The sequence below is a fragment of the Papio anubis genome, chromosome 7, assembly GCF_008728515.1.
Source record: "Papio anubis isolate 15944 chromosome 7, Panubis1.0, whole genome shotgun sequence".
Lineage (NCBI taxonomy): Eukaryota > Metazoa > Chordata > Mammalia > Primates > Cercopithecidae > Papio > Papio anubis.
In genome coordinates, this window is record NC_044982.1 from 115,157,145 (window position 1) to 115,175,095 (window position 17,951).

The following is a 17,951-nucleotide window of genomic DNA, read 5'->3' on the forward strand; positions in this document are numbered from 1 at the left end:
CTTCGGTTACTCCAGGGGTTCCCTCTCTGCCCTCTCAGGCCCTGCAGAGTGACTTGAAATTTTTATATTTCTTACAAAACTTACTCTGCCCATAGCCTTCCCATCTCAGCTCAAGGCAATTGCATCCTTCCAGCCACACCAGCCATAAACCACTGTGTCATCCCTGACACCTCTCTTCCTTTCATAGCCCATATCCAACCCAGCAGGAAATGCCCTCAGCTCTATCTCAAGAACAAACCCTAAAGCTGGCTTCCTCCATTGCTACCACTCTTCCTGGTCTCTGGAACAGCCGCCTCTCAGTTTCCCCGGCTGACTCCCCACTGTCCACTCCTGGCGCAGCAGTCAGGGGCCCTGTTTAGCAGAAACCCATGTTTCTGCTCAGCTCAAACTCTGAGGAAGAGGATGCACAGAAAACAAAAGGCAAACCCATCACAATGGCCAACAAGCTCCCCATGGCCTGGACCCCATTACCTCTCTGACCTGTCCCCCGTTATACCTCCATTTCCACTCCACTCTGTTCTAACCACACTGGAGCATACCTGAAAAGCCCAGAGAACTCCTGCCTCAGGGCCTTGCACTGACTGTCTTCCTATCTGGAATGCTCTTCCTGCAGACAGCTGCATGGTTCACTCATATGCCTCAAGTCTTTGCTCAAATGTCACCTTCATGAGGCCCGACCACCTTTGCAACCTGCCCCTCTCCTATACTCCCGATCTTTCTTACCTATCTCTATTTTTCCACAGCACTTATTACCTTCTATTTTTTTTTACATATTCATTATGTTTATACATGAAAATAGAAGACCCACAAGGGCAAGAATTTTGTCTCTTTCTTTTCACAAATACCCAGCTCTAGAACAGTGCCCAGCATACAGTAAGTTGCTCAATAAATATTTGTTACATGACTATTTCCTCACGAGATGATATCTGCCTTCCGCAGCCAGGCAAGAGCCCATGAGGGCAGGGGTGAGTGGTATTGTCTTTTGCCTGTACTCAGCTTCTGGCGCACGTCTCCCAGGTGCACAGCAGATGCTGGGAGCTGGCAAAGACAGACGTGGGCTTGGGCCACTCTGCACCCCAGGTGTCTGTTTTCTTACTGCCAGGCTGAGACGTCAGTGAGGCCAGGGAGGGGTCTGAGGTGCCCCTGAAATTCTCCATGCCCAGCTCAGGGCCTAGCACCTGCATGCCCTTGGCAAGTGCGTGAGCCAATGCCCACACTCCAAAAAGGGTCTGGTGGCATTGCCTGTGTGAGCACAGACTTCATTGTCAAGCAGAGTCTGGAATCGATTCCCAAAGTCCTTTCTTTTGCAAAAGGATTTGCTTCGGGTTTGGAAAACCTGTGGTTCCAACTGGCCCACAAGCAGGGGGAAGGTTGGGTTGTCTCCTGAGGTTTGGATGGCAAAGGCCTCTGGGGCCTCGCTTTCCCATCCTGCGTCTCTTCCTGCTTTGGCATTCTGAGACCCCTCTCCCCATTTCCAGGTGGTACTGCAATGCCCAGTTTCTGGGTGCTCATCAGCAAGAGGGAGAATGACCCAGACCCAACCCGTGCCCTGTGATCATGAGTCCAGACGAAAAGAAGGCCCTTGGTCCAGCTGCCTGTGGAAGTGAGGTGGCTAGGTCAGGGCCAGGGGAGGGGGCAAGTCCAAACCTCTCTCTCCAGCATCGCAACCCTGACTGCTCTTCTGTAGGAATGCGGGGCACAGCAATTGGAAGCAGGTGTGGGCCACCTGGGTGGACCCCAGCTCCCTCCCTGCCCCTTTCCTCTCCTGCCCATGTCAGCCACTGTCCTGGGAAGTCTTCCATGTGTTTCCAGCTTAGAAAGGAGGTAGAATGGACTCAGGAGCTACTCAGGAGCTACTGGAGAGGGGTACCCCTTCTGAGACCAGAGGATGCTGCAGTGGGGACCGCTGAGGTTAGGAGGAAGGAGAGAGGACAAAAAGCCAGAACTCCCAGGCCAAGTCTAGCAGTAGCCTGGGGCCCATAAAGGCACTAATGGCTCCCAACCCAGCTCTGCCACCATCCACAGCAACTCTGTGGGGCCTGCAAACTTGAGGCGAAAACCCAAATTTTGTTTTTTTCAGGTGTTCACACCTCAGGGGAACAGTGAACACATAGACAGGTGACACAGAACATAAAACACCCTTCCCTAAGAGACAGAACAGAGGCCGGGCCCACTGGAGTGGACAGTCAGCCTAGGTCTAAGCTTGGCCACTCATTAACCCTGAGACCTTGGGTAAGTTATTTAATTTCTCCAAGCCTCAGTTTCCTCATCTACAAAATGGAGATGATAGTACTATTAATCTCACAAGGCTGTTGTGGGAATTAAATGAGAAAAATAAAATGCTTAGCATAGTGTCTGTTCAATAAATATCAGATATTCTTACTCTTAGTATTGAAAACAGCAGCTGTCTCTTCTTGCAGGGATGGTCCGGTTTGAGACCAGGGGAGAGAGAAGGTGTCTTGCAAGTAGCTGATAAGAGAGGAGACAGGAAGTCTGCCTGGGATGAGGCTGCTTAGGACTCTACTTGTTTGTTCAGACACTGATGACTCTCAAAGGAGAAACAGGGAGGCAGGAGGAGGGCCCAGAACCCTCTGTTTCCACAGCTTGTCTGATCCAACACAGCTTTCTAAGCCTGAAGACTCTTTTTCTTTCTGAAGGAACAATCTGAGACAACTTCAGGGAAGGAAGGAGGGATGCTGATCTGTGATTCTGCCTCCAGGGCAAGTCGCTTAACCTCTCAGGGCCTCAGTTTGCTCATCTGCAAAATGGGGATAACAATCCCATGGTTGTTACAAGAATAGGAGATGCTTTTTTTTTTTTTAAAAAAAAAAAAAAAAAGAGAGGGAATCTCACTCTGTCACCCAGGCTGGAGTGCAGTGGCTCGATCTCAGCTCACTGCAAGCTCCGCCTCCTGGGTTCACGCCATTCTCCTGCCTTAGCCTCCCGAGTAGCTGGGACTACAGGTGCCCGCCACCATGCCCAGTTAATTTTTGTACTTTTAGTAGAGACGGGGTTTCACCGTGTTAGCCAGGATGGTCTTGATCTCCTGACCTCGTGATCTGCCCACCTCAGCCTCCCAAAGTGCTGGGATTACAGGTGTGAGCCACCACGCCTGGTCGAGGCTTAAGTGATTCTAACTGCAAAGCTCCAAGAACAGCGTCCGGCACTTAGTATGCACTATATGAGTGTTTGTTACACAAACATTCTGGAATCAGCAATGACCATGACCAGGCTACACCCTAACACCACACTGGGGAGAGACTCTGCTTCCAAAGTCTTTCACACTCACTGTCCCATCTCACCCTGTCACAACCAGTGCCCAGAATCTAGCAGGCAAATATCTGTTGAATGAATGAATGACCAAATGAATGAGTGAACAAATGAGGTGTACAAGATAAGCAGTAATACACAACAATTTTTTAAAAATGCATGGTTGTTAAGAACTCAAGATAGGGAGTCACACAGACTCCAATACTGGTTCCACTACTAAAAGCCAGCAAGTGAGCTTGTCACCTTATCTGTAAGATGGGACAAAAAACAGTACCTGGCTAGGACCTGGGAATTAAAGGAGATGATGTGTAATGCACTCAGCAAATGCAAGCATATTCTTCCTCTGGATGCAGATGGGGGAGGTGAGTACCACAGAGGCAAAGCTGGCAGAGGGGTCCGTGCTCACGCCCTGCCCCGCCCGCAGGCTGAACATGGCATCCTCCTGGGTCATCTCATTGTGATGCATCAGTTTGAATTCAAGCTCGGCTGTACCCTTCTGTGCCACCTCCCTAGGCCTCAGTTTTCTCATCTACACCAGGAGCACCATAACCTGCACCTCATTAGGAGGTTGTGAGGATGAATGAAACTGCACATTGAAGTCACTAAGCCCAGGAAGTGCTCTTCCGCAAATGGCCAAGTTGGCATTATTATCCCTGCCTCTGGGCTCTAACTCTGGAAGCTTGTTGGGTAAAGCCTGCTTTGGTCCTTCCCTGCATCTACTCCAAACTCTGCAGGGGAAGGTGAGTGATCTGGAGGGCAGAGGAGGGCAGGCAGCCTGTGGAGGTAGGGTGGAGCAGGCCCAGGTGAGCTAGGGGCTCAGGCAGGAGGGGTGGTAGCAGGCAGCCAGGGCTGCTCTCAGGGACTAAGGGTCCAGACAGGTCTGGCCTCTTGGGTGCAGGAGGCTGGACAGAGAAGGGGGTACCCTAGAAACACCCTTGCATGTGTCTAGGGAGGTGTAACATCTAGGCCCACGAGCAGCATGGTCCGATGGGGGCTATGGAGGCTTGAGAAAAGGAGGAAGAAAGGACAGGAAGGGGGTGCCTCTAGCTCTGAAGTGCTAGGCTGAGACACTAGATTTTGTCCTAAAGGCCCTGAGGAGCTACAGAATCTTCTTGAGCAGAGGAGTAACCTGGTCAGACTGCAGGGGTTTATCTGCCCACATGTAGGATAGACTGGAGACAGAGAGACTGGGAGCAAGGGACCAGGGAGGAGGCAGCTGCAGTTCCCTCCTGGCCTCTGATTGGCCATGTGAGGTCAGGGATAGAGGACACATGCCAGGCAAGGCTAGCACAGCCATCCGAGATGCCCTGGGAGGATGCCCAGGGCAGCCTGTTCCATGTTCCTTTCACAGGATTGCCAGAGCCGGTGAGTCAGGCGGGGGGTGGGAGGGTAAGGCCTTGGAGGGGAGCTTTGGTCTTCTGGGGCTGCAGGGCTTCTTACGTGGCACTAAGACCCCCAGCTCAGACAAGCTGAAACTCCAGGGAGGCAGGAGCTGAGGCAAGGATCCCAGGAGAGGAGGGCCTGGTTGGTGGTAGAGGGAGAGGTCACATCAAGGGAGCCGACACAGTGCAGGGGACGCAGCTGGGCCTGGGAAGTGGCTGGCCACCCTCCAGGCCTCTCTTCAAGGATTTGCTCTGAGAGCCAGGCAAAGTATGTGACCCTCTCCGGGCCTCTGTTTCCCCTAGTTTCTTTTCAGTTTCATGTTTCAGAATTGGTGAGAATGGTACTGCAGGAAGCAGTACCAGTGCCCAGGGCAGGAAGAAAGAGGGCACAGGTACCTGAGGAAGAAACTGGACTCAGGACAGGCGCTTGGAAACCACCCACCCAAGGAGGGAGGTGGGTGGTGCTCACATGTGCTTGGTGTTGTGAGGACACGTCCACGCCCACACACACGCTCAGGCTGCCAGCGCCCAGCCTCAGACCCCTGGGTGTGTGGCCAGGAGGAATGAAGTCAGTCTCGGAGAATCCGCCTTGGGCTCCCACACCAGGCCTGGGGGTCTGATCTCAAGTACAAGGCTTGGCCTTCCTTGGGCTGGGATTTTCCACGGTCTGGCCTAGCAGGGTGGGGAGGGAGGAACCAATGATGGGAGAGACTACTCCCTCTCTGGCCTCTTTGTGAGCCCTAAACTAGCCTGCAACCCCCTCCCCAGCAAAAAACACACTCCCACCCCACACCCTCAATGATTAGGGGAAGGGACACCTGGATGGTGCTGACGACCATCCCTTGCAGCAATGCTTAGACATTGCCTCCTCTGGAAGTCTCCCTGAGCCGTAGCCCCTGACTGGGAGGGCCCTCCTCTGGGCTCCCAAAGCCCCTGGCCCCACCAATGCTTGCCTAATTATAGCACTGAGATGCCCCTCCTGCTAGACTCCCCCAGGGAAGGGCCTGGACTTGATGCATGTGAGCACACTCAGCTTGGCACCTAGGATGCTGCCTTCAGGGGAGAAATGTTTCCGACCCAAAATGAACTGTGGGGCTCAGGGGTAGTGGCCAGAGGTCTGCTAAGCACCAAGCACCCCCACTTCAGACATGGCCTTGCCCTGTCCCATTCCCCTCTCAACCAACTGGCTTCCTTAAGAACTAACAGCCCAAAGAGAGGCCCTAGAAAACCCACTGACTTGGTGCCCAGATGCCAAGTCCCAGGCCTGCCTCTGCCAGTATTGTGGCATTTGAGGGCTCAGTTTTCTCTGCCCAGAGGTGGGGCCCATCAGGCTGAGCCTCATGCTGAGGTCTTGCATTCTAAGAAAAGCCACTGCAAAAGCTCAGCACCCTCTACGTAAAACATCCTGTCCTCCAAGGGGCCCTAGAGCAGCTGATGCATGGCTATAACGTGCCCTTCTGCAGGGATGCTGCAAGTACCTGATAAGGACCAGAGCAGGTGGATGCATCCTGCATCACACCACAGAAGGACCTGCCATCTGATTTTTCCTGAGCTCCTGCAGGTTCTTAAAGTGGAATTCAGCACACAACTCAAATGAGTCCCCTTGGATGTGACGGAGTGAGTGTTCCCCGTGGAGACACTCCTCTCGCCTAGTCTTGGCCTCCAGCAGTACCCAGGGAGACAGGCACCCCATGAGCAGCAGCCCCTTCCTGAGGTCAGCTTGGCTGGAGACAAGGCATCATCCCTCTGCTGACAGAGGCTGAGGAGGAGGCTGGAGTGCTAGCACCTATGCTCTGGGGCACTGTAGGGCTCAGCCCTTACTTGGTGGGCCAGGCACAGCAACCTCAATGGGGAGCAGAGGATTACGGGTAGAGGGAACTGATGACAACTTGAAAGAGGCAAGGCAGGGTGGGACTGCATAAGTACCAGGCACTGACCAGAAAACCTTGACCCAAAGGCTGTCTGTATGGAGAGCGTAGCAGGGCGGGGGATTCTAGGACAGCAGAGAATGGATGATGGCCATCCGCACTAGCCAGACCCACCCGTCAGCCCTTGTCACAGTAGCCCTGACTGCTAACAGCATGGGTGGAAGCTGCCTCTCCAGTGTGTCCTCATGCGCAGAGGGCTTGGGCCTTCCCAAGAGGAGGACGTATCTTCACCCGCTGAAAAGCCAGAGGGAGCCCGTCCACAGCTGGGGCTCTCCCCCAGGATCAGGACCAGGGTGAGGGGAATTAGGCCAGCGAGGTGTTTTGTTTTCTTTCTTTTTTTGCTCGGGGTGCAAAATTTTAGGGGGTGCCAAAAAAACTCAGTAGTGGAGATAAGTAATATTTAACGCAATAGTTTTTAAAATAAAAATTAATGCAAAAAGATCTGTAATGAACAAAATATCCAAATTTCCAATTAAGACAAGATCCGTGTTACTGACTTTTCAGTTTGCCTCAGGCTCCAATATGGCTTGGCATACCACTATTACTGACTCTATTTAAAATTTGGATATATCGTTTCTCACAGGGTTGTTTTGTTGTTGTTGTTGTTTTGCATTAATTTTGACTTTAAAAAACACATCTCAATATTACTCATCTCAACTACTGTGTTTTTTGGTAGCCTCTGAAATTCTGCACCCAGGCCAGTGCCTGACTGGTCTGTCTTGCCCCAGCCTTGCAGACTCCCCCGAGGAAGTCTGGACTGCCGCCTGGAGCACAGGCTCCCCTCTAACCTCCTGCGCACTCAGGCCAAGCTCACATATGCCCAGTGATGGGCAACCTGCCACACCTCCAGGGGCATCCCTTAAGGCCTTTCTGGCCCTGAAGACTCAGGTTTCTGATGCTCCTTGCCTCACCCTGTAAGCTGGCATAGGACATCTCTAAGGGGAGAAGGAGATGCCCTCACTGAAATGAGGGAGAAGCTGGATGAAGGGTTTCTTCCTTTTGTCCTCAGATGACCCAAGCCAGGTGCAGAAGGCACACCTCCTCCCAAAGCTCGGCTAGTCCCTCCACCAAAGCCAGGATCAGAGCCCACACCTGCCTGGCCAAACCCTGGCACTGAAGATGCCTGGGTTCGGGTTAAGCTGGGAGGTGAGGTGCCAGGGGGGCTGTTGGCTGGGTCGGGGGAAGTCGGCAGGGGGCGCTGCTCCGTGCTTAGCAGCTCAGGGGAGGCCTCCGGGAAGTTCTGAGGGGCCCGGCGCCCGGAGCAGTTTCGCGCGGCCATGGGCACGCGCGGCCGGAGGGGCGTCGGGGGCGGTACTCACCGCGGCCGTTCTGGTTGGGCCGGTACACGCTGCCCACGCTGAGGCGGCCCTGCTGCGCGCCGTTCCGCTCCCCACCCGACGGGGGCGTGTCGGAGCTGCGCACCGGCAGGTAGGGCGGCTCCAGCGCGCGAGGCGGCCCGTACGCCTCGGGCGGCGGGTTGGCGTAGGGCGGGTACCAGCCCAGGCGCGGGTCTCCGCCGTAGGCCTGCGGCGCCTCGGGGCCGGGGTCGGGGTAGGCCTGCTCGAAGCCGGTGGTGCCCTCGCTGTACAGGCTGTGCGAGTAGCGGCGGTCCAGGCCGTCGGGGGGCGGTGGCGGCGGCGGCGGCGGCACATAGGGCCTCTCGGGGGCTGGGTAGAAGCCCTGCGGCGGGTACTCGGGCAGCTCCTCGCCGCCGCCGTACTCCTCGTAGCGCGCCCGGGGCTGGTAGGGGTAGATGACTCCCGCGGAGGCCACGGCCGCCGCCCCCGCGCCCATGCCGCCGCCCGCGGGCCGGTAGTACACGAAACCCTGGTCGTAGGTCCGCGACGCGGGGTCGTAGTTCTCGTACTGGCTGACGAAGGGCGCCTGCGGGTAGGGGAACTGCTGCGGATAGGAGGGCGGCTGGCGGTAGGTGCTGGCGAAGGCCGAAGCCGAGACCGAGGAGGCGGAGCCCCCGTGCCGTTGCTGGGAGACGGAGGTGCGGGCCCGGGCCATGCCCGTGCTGTCCCCGACGGCCACCTCGCGCCAGTTGTCGGGCACCTGGCCGAAGCCAAATGGGTGCCGCGCCTGGCCGCGCACGGTGTCCGAGCCCACGCGCCCCGGCAGGGGCAGGGACGGCGCCTGCCGACGCCGGGGGCTCCCGTGGCTGCGTCGCTGCTGGGCCTGGGGCGCGCCGGCCAGCAGCACCCGGGAGCTACTCTCGGAGCGCTGAGGCCCGGCCGGCACGTACTCTGAACCCGAGTTGAGCAAGCTGTACACCTGCCCGTTGTTCTCCCACTGGATCAGCTGCCGCCAGCGCCCGGGGTCCGAGCCCTGCCCGGGCTGCGCCTGCTGCCCGTGCACCATCACGCACAGGCAGGCGCCCCACACCAGGGCCCCCAGCTGCTGGCTGCCTCGGGCCAGAGCCATGGTGACCCCTCTGCAGAGGCCTGGTGGACAGAGAGGCTCTCAGGAGTGGCCCCCTGGGCGTGCTTCTCTTCCCACGGCCTCGAGGACAGGAAGGCTCCTTGCTTGCCCCAGCTCTAGCTTTGTCCATGCTGGCCTTGTCCCGAGCGGGACGGCTCCTCCGATGACAGCATTTCGAGGCCAAGGGGTCAGGGCAGGGCAGGGGCGGTGCCCAGGGCTGCACGAGGCTCTCCGCAGGGCACCGGGCGGGCAGGACCGCCTGTGGGCCTTACATGGCCAGCCCCGCACTGGCTGGCCGCTCGGCTGGCGCTTTCCCACTCTGAATGAATAAGCAACAGGCTGAGAGCGTCGGGAGGCTTCGGCCTCTTGGTCCGCCTGCTGGGGCCTCCTCCGCGGGGCCCTATGGCCCGCCGGCTTTTAGCTATGTGCCGGTCCTACAGCTGCAGTGCTCCCTCCGTCCCTGGAGTTCCCAGCCAAGCCACAGACCTGCCTCTGAGGAAGGGAATCGAGCAGGGAGTAGGAGAGGACCTCTGGGGACTCGGGCCTGGTAAGTGGGGCTCTGGCAGGCAGAACAGGGCTGGAGTGTCAGCACCACCCCGCCCATTCCTCTCTGCTTTGGACACAGCATCCCTGGTCTCCACCTTGCTCACTGCCTTCTCCTTTGGGCTGGAATGGGCCTCTGACTCCTGTCTGCTCCAGCCTCCTCCCAGTACTCCCGAGTTTTCCCTTTTCCTTGTTCCCTAGAGCCAGTGCTAATTAAGAGACACCCTCTTTGTATGTTCCTTCCGCCATTATCCCACACCCTCAATAAGAAAAAAAAAAACAACAAAACCACACACCCTCTTTGTTTGTGGGCCTCCTCAGGGAGATGCTGAACAGGGACCACTCTCTAATTCCAGGCCTCAGGTGCACCGCAGCTCTTGGACCTGTGTAGAGAGGCACTGGAGCTGCTGCTTTTCCCTCGTGGCACACCTCAGGGCTTACTTTCCCAGTCTGAAGAGTGGGGTGTATCCCTGGGCTGAATAGCACTTGTGAGATCCTCGGAGAGGGCAACTTCCCAGACATCACGTATGGTTTCTGTCCTGCATCTCTTGACTCTGCATAGCCTGGGAATAACTTGAGTGTACACATGGATAAAACAAAACCAGGGGCTGTCTTTGATATGGGACAGGGGTCACTGTGAGACAGAGAAGCCTGTAAGCATAGAGCAACAGAAGGGTGGTTCCGGAGAACTGGCCTGGTCCTGTTGCTGTGTGGCTCAGTCCCTTACTCTATCTGATCCAGCTGCCACATCTCACCAATGGAAGATTAGGCCACTCCTGAGAGTGCTTTGGGTGATTCTCTGTTCCTTCTGGGAATGGCAGGGATAGGAGGGGGTCCCAGAAATTTGAACACTTCACACTCCAAATACTGCTCTTCCGGCCTCCCCTGGGCTGCCTTCTCCAACCGTATTCCTGGGAACCGAAGGGCAGAAATTGCCCTCTTGGGCTTATAAACAAGGTATGAAGGACCTGCCCTTAATTTGGCCCCCTGTATATTCCTTCTTATTTTGGAAATGCCTGGAGCCCACCTAGGGAGGAGGTAACTAGAGTGGACATTCTTTGGGAACTGTAGACCTCCCAACCCCATCCTTGCCAGGCAGCATTTGTTCACCCATTGCACTGTTCTTCAGGACTGAGGCTTGGACTCTGGCATGTCTCTACGCTTTAAATGCCCGGAATTCAGCCCAGAGGTCAGGGGCTTCCAATATCTCCTGGCCAGCAACCTGTCAACGCTCACACCTCAGCTCCCTAGCGTGGGGTTTCCATCTCAGACTCCAGAAAAGATTCCTCCAAAGAGCCATTGGTGTGACTGACACCAAGCAAGATGCTGAGGCAGGACTCACTAAGGGCCGGGACCTGGAGGGTTAAGCCTTCCCTCCCTCCTGCTTGCCCCCTGCAGTGTTGGCCTCAGCTGCTTGGAATCCCTGGGGTCCTGTAGGGCCCTCCCGCCAGCCAGATGGGCAGCTGCGGCAGCAGAGGAGGGGGAGAAGTGGAAACAGGCCTCCGGGTACCCCTAGGCAGGGAGGGAAGGGAAGAGGAGTGGAGGGAGGATAGAGGATGACTGTGAGGAAGGGAACTCAGTTGCCCTAAAATGAAGGCAGAACCCCTCGCCTTGACTCAGACAGCAGAGTAGGGACTGCCTCAAGGCTTTGGGTGTGGGGGGATCAGGGCACAGGCCATTCCACTCAGCGGGCCTCGGAGCCAGCTCTTGGCGTGAAACCTTACCCGATGCTGGCTCCTGCTCCTCTCTCTTTTTTCTTAATAAGGTCGAATCAGAGTGAGTCAGAGGAGCCAAGTTTCCTGTTAGGCTCTATTTGAATAAACTCTGCTCTGAACATAGCTTGGGCCTCTGCACAGACTTCCCTGGCCAGGACGGCGCTCCTGCCAGCCATCCCTGCTGAGATGGAGACCCAGGATCCACACCATGACTTAAGCGGGGGACCTGGCCTGGCCCAGCCACTCCCCAGGGAAGGTTTTTAAGCTCTCAGAGCTTCAGAGTCCCGTCTGTGACCTGGGGGTAATCATACCTTTCTTGTGGCATATTTGGGAGGATGGAATGAGAGGATTTTGAAAAGTCCCCAGCACAGAGCCAGACATGTGGCCACTATTTTCTTTCTTTCCTCTTGACTTGTGAGAGAAGGGAGGGGTGTATCTCTTGGGGTTGACCCCCATTCCCACTTCCTCTGTCTTTCCTGTTTTTATCTGTCTTCAGCATCTTTCCTTGCCCAGGGTGAACCTTGTGCAGGGGGGCCAGAGGTGGCCCCTCCACCAGAGCTGTCCTTTCCCTTCCTCTCTAATCCCTCCCTCTGACCTCATTCTGCTTGGGTTTAGGTCTCCTGCAGTGGCTGACAGGCCCAGCAGCTCTGTGAGCCCAGGGGAGCCTGCCTACCTTCACCTCTCCTCATGCTGAGCAAGGCCTTGCCTCGGTGGCTGGAGGTGTCCTGGCATCCTTAGGTTGAAACCTGCAGGGTGGGGTCCTAAAAGAGACCTGGGCAGGCTATGGAGGGTGCAGAGCTGGGGTCAAATGAGGGCGTGCACTCAAAGGCTGAGCTGAGCCAGAGCTGTCTGGGGGGAAGGGCAGCTCTCTCTGCCTGTCCCTACAGGCTGGGATTCACACCCACATTTTTAAGACCCAGGCATGTGCTTGAGGCTTGTTGCCAGTTCTTGGCACTAGGAACCAGTGTCAAGGGACCCTCAGAGGGGTGGTGATAGAAGGATGAAAGAGCCTGTTGATCGGGCACGACTTTATTAAGCCCCTACCGCATGCTCAGCTCTGTGTTGCTGGGGCTCCCACGGAGCAGCCAGGGTCCTGTGACCCTGTCATGGAAGGCCGGGTTCTGGAAAGTCCATGGGGGAGCCAGGAAGCAGCAGGCCTGACCAGCAGCAGGTCTAGGGAGCAAAGAGGGGTCAGGAGCTGTGGGATTCCTCACTTGCTTTGCAGAGGAAAGTACTAGGAGGCCCATTGAGGGTCAGAATTTTCTGTGGTAGTGGGGAAGCCATGAGGGCAGGCCCCGGAGCACCCAAGCCCTCCATCTTCCAGGCTGCACTGTAGATGGGTTTTGGGCAGCACTGGGAATCCAAGACCCAACCCAGGCAGCTGCTGCCTCTGGAAAGTGGGCTGGAGGAAGTGCTGAGTGAGGAGGCTGGGCGAGCTGGCACAGAAAGCGCTGACTCTGCAGGGAGAGGACCACCAAGTGACCACTGCCAGCTGGGGCCCGTGCCTACCCCTCCCCCGCAGCCACATCTGGTGCAACGGTGGGGCGGGGGACCCAGTCCCCAGGGCCGAGGCAGTTGAGGAAGGGGCCTGAGGAGGGGGCCAGAGCCATGGGTTTGGAAGTGTTTCTTCAGGGCTGGAACTCCACTCCGGAAGTGGGGGAGGTGAGGTCAGAGCCTTTTCGAGGGACTAATGGGGTTGGGGGTGGAAGGAACCCACCCTTCTCTAGGACCCAGGGGAATTCTGTGGCTTTGGCTACTTCCCAGTCCTTTTTCCTCCCAGCTCTCTGGGCCCCCTCCCCCACGGCTCCCAGGGGATTGGGAAATAACCAAGCTGATACAGTACTCTGGGCATTCCGGTTGGGTTCTGTGGAGGCGGGAAGCCCCCTCAGCCCCTTAGAGCTTCTCCCCTCTCTGACTTTCACCCCTCCTCAGAGTCTGGGGCAAGCAGGCTCTGTGTGGCCTGCAGAATGGTAACATTCCTGTCTCTACCTCCACCTCCAGCCCCAACCCCTACCCAACCTGGGGGCCCTGAGCCCAGAGCCAGTAGAGGCAGGGGCCGATTGTTATTGCAGGAATGAGGACCAGCTGGGGAGAGGGATCTTCTCCCAGGGACCTGCCTGCGTAGTTGTCTGGGCCTTCTGGGTGGGAGGGCCCTGAGCTGGCATGCCCTGGGGGGAAGAGGGCAACTGTCCCCTGCCCAAGGGAGAGAACTGGCAAAACCAAGCAGGGCGCCAGGCCCTGGGGACACAATCCAGCAGAGGCCTGCAAATCTAGGAGGGAAACTAAGGCAGGAACCACTGGTTCTGACTACTAACGTCCTGACAAGGTTAAGGGAGGGCTTGTGTGCTCTCTCTCCCTCCTTTTCTTTTTGTCTGTATATTTAACTTTCACTGGGATCTCTCTGGGTTTCTCTAGCTTTTTCTTTGTTTGTTTGTTTTTGTTTTTTTAAAAAAGCATAGTCTTGCTATGTTCCCCAGGCTGGGGTGTAGTGGATTCACAGCAACCTGGAACTCCTGGGCTCAAGCCATCCTCCTGCCTTAGCCTCTGGGACTACAGGTGCACACCACCATGACCGGCTTTCTATAGCTTTTAAATTTTCTGCAGTAACCTCCCTCCATCTTACTCGTTCATTTTCTGTCTGTGGCCAACTGTGTGACTTGCAGCCTCCATCTGTCTCCATCTGTTTCTGTTCCTCCTCAACTCTGTTACACACTCCCTCCCGTCATCTCTATCTGCTGATGCTTCTCCCAATGAACGATTCCTTCATTCATCCACTCACTCACTCACTCACTCAGCATGTTCCCTGGGTATCTGTGGAATACCAGCCCCTGTGCTGACTACAGTTGTCACAGAGAGCAGCCAGACCTGCCAAGTCTCCCGTGGGTGCCCAGGCTGGTGGGGGTGTCATAAGTGATAGTCCTGGGTGGAGGTGAAGACATGGTGCTGGCTCTCTGTGGCCTTTGGGAGGCATTTCTATTTCAGTCTCCATGTCTGTCTGTCTTTCCGCCCATTTACCTATCCATCTCTGTCAGTGACTCAGTCCTTGACTCACCTTCATGAGGTGGCTTTTTTTCTGCTTTCTCAGAGCTCATGCAGTTTACTTATTTCCCCCTGGTGGGGGTTGGTAGTGGACCTGGAGAAGGGGAGGTGGTGTAGGTTGAGAGTGGAGGTGGGTGATGGAAGTGACAGAGGCATTCCAACCAGAGGGACTCCATCTTGAATGGGGACTGGGTAAAATGAGGCTGAGACTTGCTGGGCTGCATTCCCAGGAGGCTAGGCCTTGGTAGTCACAGGATGAAACAGGAGGTCCCAAGATACAGGTCACAGGGACTCCACTGATAGAATGCAATTAAAATTTTTAAAAAGCCAGCTGGCTGGGCATGGTGGCTCACGCCTGTAATCCCAGCACTCTGGGAGGTCGAGACGGGCAGATCACCTGAGGTCAGGAGTTCAAGACCAGCCTGGCCATGGTGAAACCCTGTCTCTACTAAAAATACAAAAAATTAGCCAGGCGTGGTGGTGTGCACCTGTAATCCCCGCTATTTGGGAGGCTGAGGCAGGAGAATCACTTGAACCTGGGAGGCGGAGGTTGCAGTGAGCCAAGATGGCATCACTGCATTTCAGCCTGGGCAACAAGAGCGAAACTCTGTCTCAAAAAGAACAAAACAAAACCCCAAAAACAGCCCAAACCAAGATGGTGGTGATCATGACCTCTGGTTGACCGCACTCCCCATTGTACGCTAATTATAACACATTAGCATGCGAAAAGACACTCCCACCAGTGCATGACAGTTTACAAATGCCATGGCAACATCCGGAAGTTACCCTGTGCGAGCTAAAAGGAAGGGGAACAGGGAAATTGTCAGTTCTGGGAACTCCCTACCTCTTGCCCAGAAAGCTCATGAATAATCCACCCCTTCTTTAATATATGATCAAAAGATAATCATAGATGACTGATAATCAGCAGTCATCGGGGCTGTTCTGCTTATGGAGTAGCCATTCATTTACTCCTTCACTTTCTTAATAAACTTGCTTTCACTTTACTCTGTGGACTTGCCCCATATTCTTTCTTGTGTGAGATCTAAGAAGCCTCTCTTGGGGGCTGGATCGGGACCCCTTTCCTGTAACAGAAGGAGCAGGCTCTTGGGGCCAGTGGAGACTAGTTTTGCCCAGCTGGGCGCTGGAAAGGAAAGGGCCACAGGGTGATGAAAGAAGAGATACCAGCAATCTCTCCCTTAAGGTTTTTTGTAATATAATTTTAAATCCCAGATTACAAAAGAAATAGGTCAATTATAGGAAATTTAGAATACAGAGTAAAAGAGAAAAAGTAATTCATTCTGTAACCTAGAGAAAAACCATTGTTCTAGGCTCCACACCCCCCCCCCCGCCCACTCATTTAAAAAAACAATTACATCATAGTGTCTATGTCATTTTACAAGCTGCTTTGTTTGTGTGATAGCAGTTGATGAACATTTCCTTGTGTCAAGGTAACTGCTGTTTCAATGTTCATATTGATCACAGGAGCTCCTGCCTGCCTAGATGAAGAGGAGGTCAAGACTTGTGTCCCCCACTCTCCAAGATACCCCCTCTGTTCTGGAGTGGTGATCCCCTCCCCTGTTAGGACCTTGTCTCCCTCAGGACTGGACCTGTATCCTGGGCCTGCAGTCAGATTGCCAGTTTCACTTGGAGGTGGAAATGTCAACCCACTGGTTGGAATGGGAAGGTGGGCTGTGAGGTGGGGGAGGACCTTCATTTCTATCTGCCGGAAGGCCAGCCACTTCCTGCATAGCATTTCCTTCCTGCAGTATGGGAAGGACCAGGCTTTCTCAGACCACAGAATCTTGAGAGCCAATTCCACATGGAGCAAGCGGTGGCTACCAGCCTTGGGTCTACATAACTATGGCCTCATCCCTGACCCAAGAAGCCTGCTCCACAGCCTTATGGTGTCCCCGTAGGGAGAAACACCTGGCAACTTAAATTTTTAAAAATAACTTTTTTTTTTTTTTGAAATGGAGTCTTGCTGTGTCGCCCAGGCTTGAGTGAAGTGGCGCGATCTCTGCTCACACACAGAAAAGTTCACAAATCCGAAGTGTAGCACTTGATGAATGATCCCAATGTGAGCACACCTCTGCATTACCACCTGGATCAAGAAATGGGACATCACAGCAACTGGCAGCTTCCAAGGAGAAGCTCCGGAAAGTTCTGCCTGTATCAGCACCTGGCAGGATCGGAAATGAGTTTTCTTTAACCAGATTTTTAATGACTCACTTATGTGGACAAATCATAACTGAATGAATCACCTCCTTTGTTGATTTTTTTGGGTACTTTATTTGCTATTATAAATGATGCTGTAATAAGCACCCTTGAAGAAATCTTCATATCTGCCTCTGCTGTGTAGCAGGTCACAGTGCCTGGGTTTGGTTCTAGCCCTCATTTGTGAACATGTGACTCTTCATGCCTTTTTTCTTTCTGTAAGATGGGAATAATGGTAAGAATTTAAATGAGGTAATGTGGAGTGTGTTTAGTTCAGAACCTGGTGTGTACAAGCACTCACTAAGTATCAGTAATTATTAGACCTTTAGATTAATTTATTAGAAGTTGCATTTCTGGTGAAAGGGTTTGAGTGTTTTTAAGGCTTTAGCACAGAATACCCAGCCAGATCCAGAAAGGTGGTTCCCATTTACCTGCCTGAAGTGCCCTCACCCTTACTCATACTGGGTACCGTTTTCTAAAAGAACATTAAAAATTGGATAGGTTAAAAACAGGTGAATATATTTTTTTAGTTGCATTTTTTTTTTTTTTGGTTACCCGTGAGAGTGAACATGTTGCCTTATGTTTGCTGACCTCCTAAATGGTCTATTTGCTCCTACTTTTGTACCCCAAAAGTCTGCTCTCAAGACGGTAGCCAGAATGATCCTTTTGAGACATTTCACTCTTCTGCTTAAAGCTCTGCAATGGTTCTCAGGTTAAAAGCCAAAGTCCTGTTCAAGGTCTCCAGGATCCTCGCCACTTGGTCCCTTGCTCTTTCTGTTCCAGCCACCTTGGCCTTCTCCTGCCCCTCCACCGCACCATGGCAATTTCCCCTGCTCTGTGTGGTCAACTCCCTGAATCTGTTCAAAGCTTTGCTCAAATGTCTCCTTCCTAATGAGACCTCCCCAGCCCCTGAGCTCCCTATGTCTCACTCCTGATCGCCTTACTTAACTCTTCTTTTTTTTTTTTTTTTTAACCAATAGTACTTACCACTGTCTAAAATACTTCATAATTTATTTGTTTATTGTTTGTCTGTCTCCAGTAGAATGTAAGCTCCTTGGGGCAGAGACCTTTGTCTTGTTCACTGCTGTGTCCCATGTGTAAACTTGTCTGGCACAGAAGAGGTGCTCGATAAATATTTGTTGAGTGAATGAATGATAAATTTTCTGTTCATATTCTTTGACTATTTTCTATTGTAATGTTCATCTTTTTAGTATTGGTTTATAAGATGTGTATTTAGCACCTTTTCATATATCGCTCTTTGTCACGTATTATGCAATTAATTTATCATTTCCATCAATTTTTAAAATACTTTCTTGATGCTTCATTTTTAAGCTGTCAGATTATTAATCTTTTCTTTATCGTCTTGGACTTTATTGTTGCATAACTGCTGCCTTCACCAGGAACATATACATTTTCAATTAAATGTGCTTCTGTGA

The 17,951-nt window shown here is 53.8% G+C and overlaps 1 protein-coding gene and 1 long non-coding RNA gene across 2 annotated transcripts in view; one reads left to right on the forward strand and one right to left on the reverse strand.

The window, feature by feature from the left end:
• LOXL1 (lysyl oxidase like 1) overlaps positions 1-9,796 on the reverse strand; it is a 25,937-nt gene extending 16,141 nt beyond the window's left edge. The window contains exon 1 of the mRNA XM_003901170.5: positions 7,900-9,796. Within this exon, the coding sequence (XP_003901219.1) occupies positions 7,900-9,007 (1,108 nt within the window). The 5' untranslated portion in view covers positions 9,008-9,796. The remainder of the gene's footprint in view (positions 1-7,899) is intronic.
• Positions 9,258-17,951, forward strand: LOC110743699. The gene is made up of 2 exons (XR_004185107.1): positions 9,258-9,551; positions 15,784-17,951. It is a non-coding gene; the product is annotated as an uncharacterized LOC110743699 (long non-coding RNA).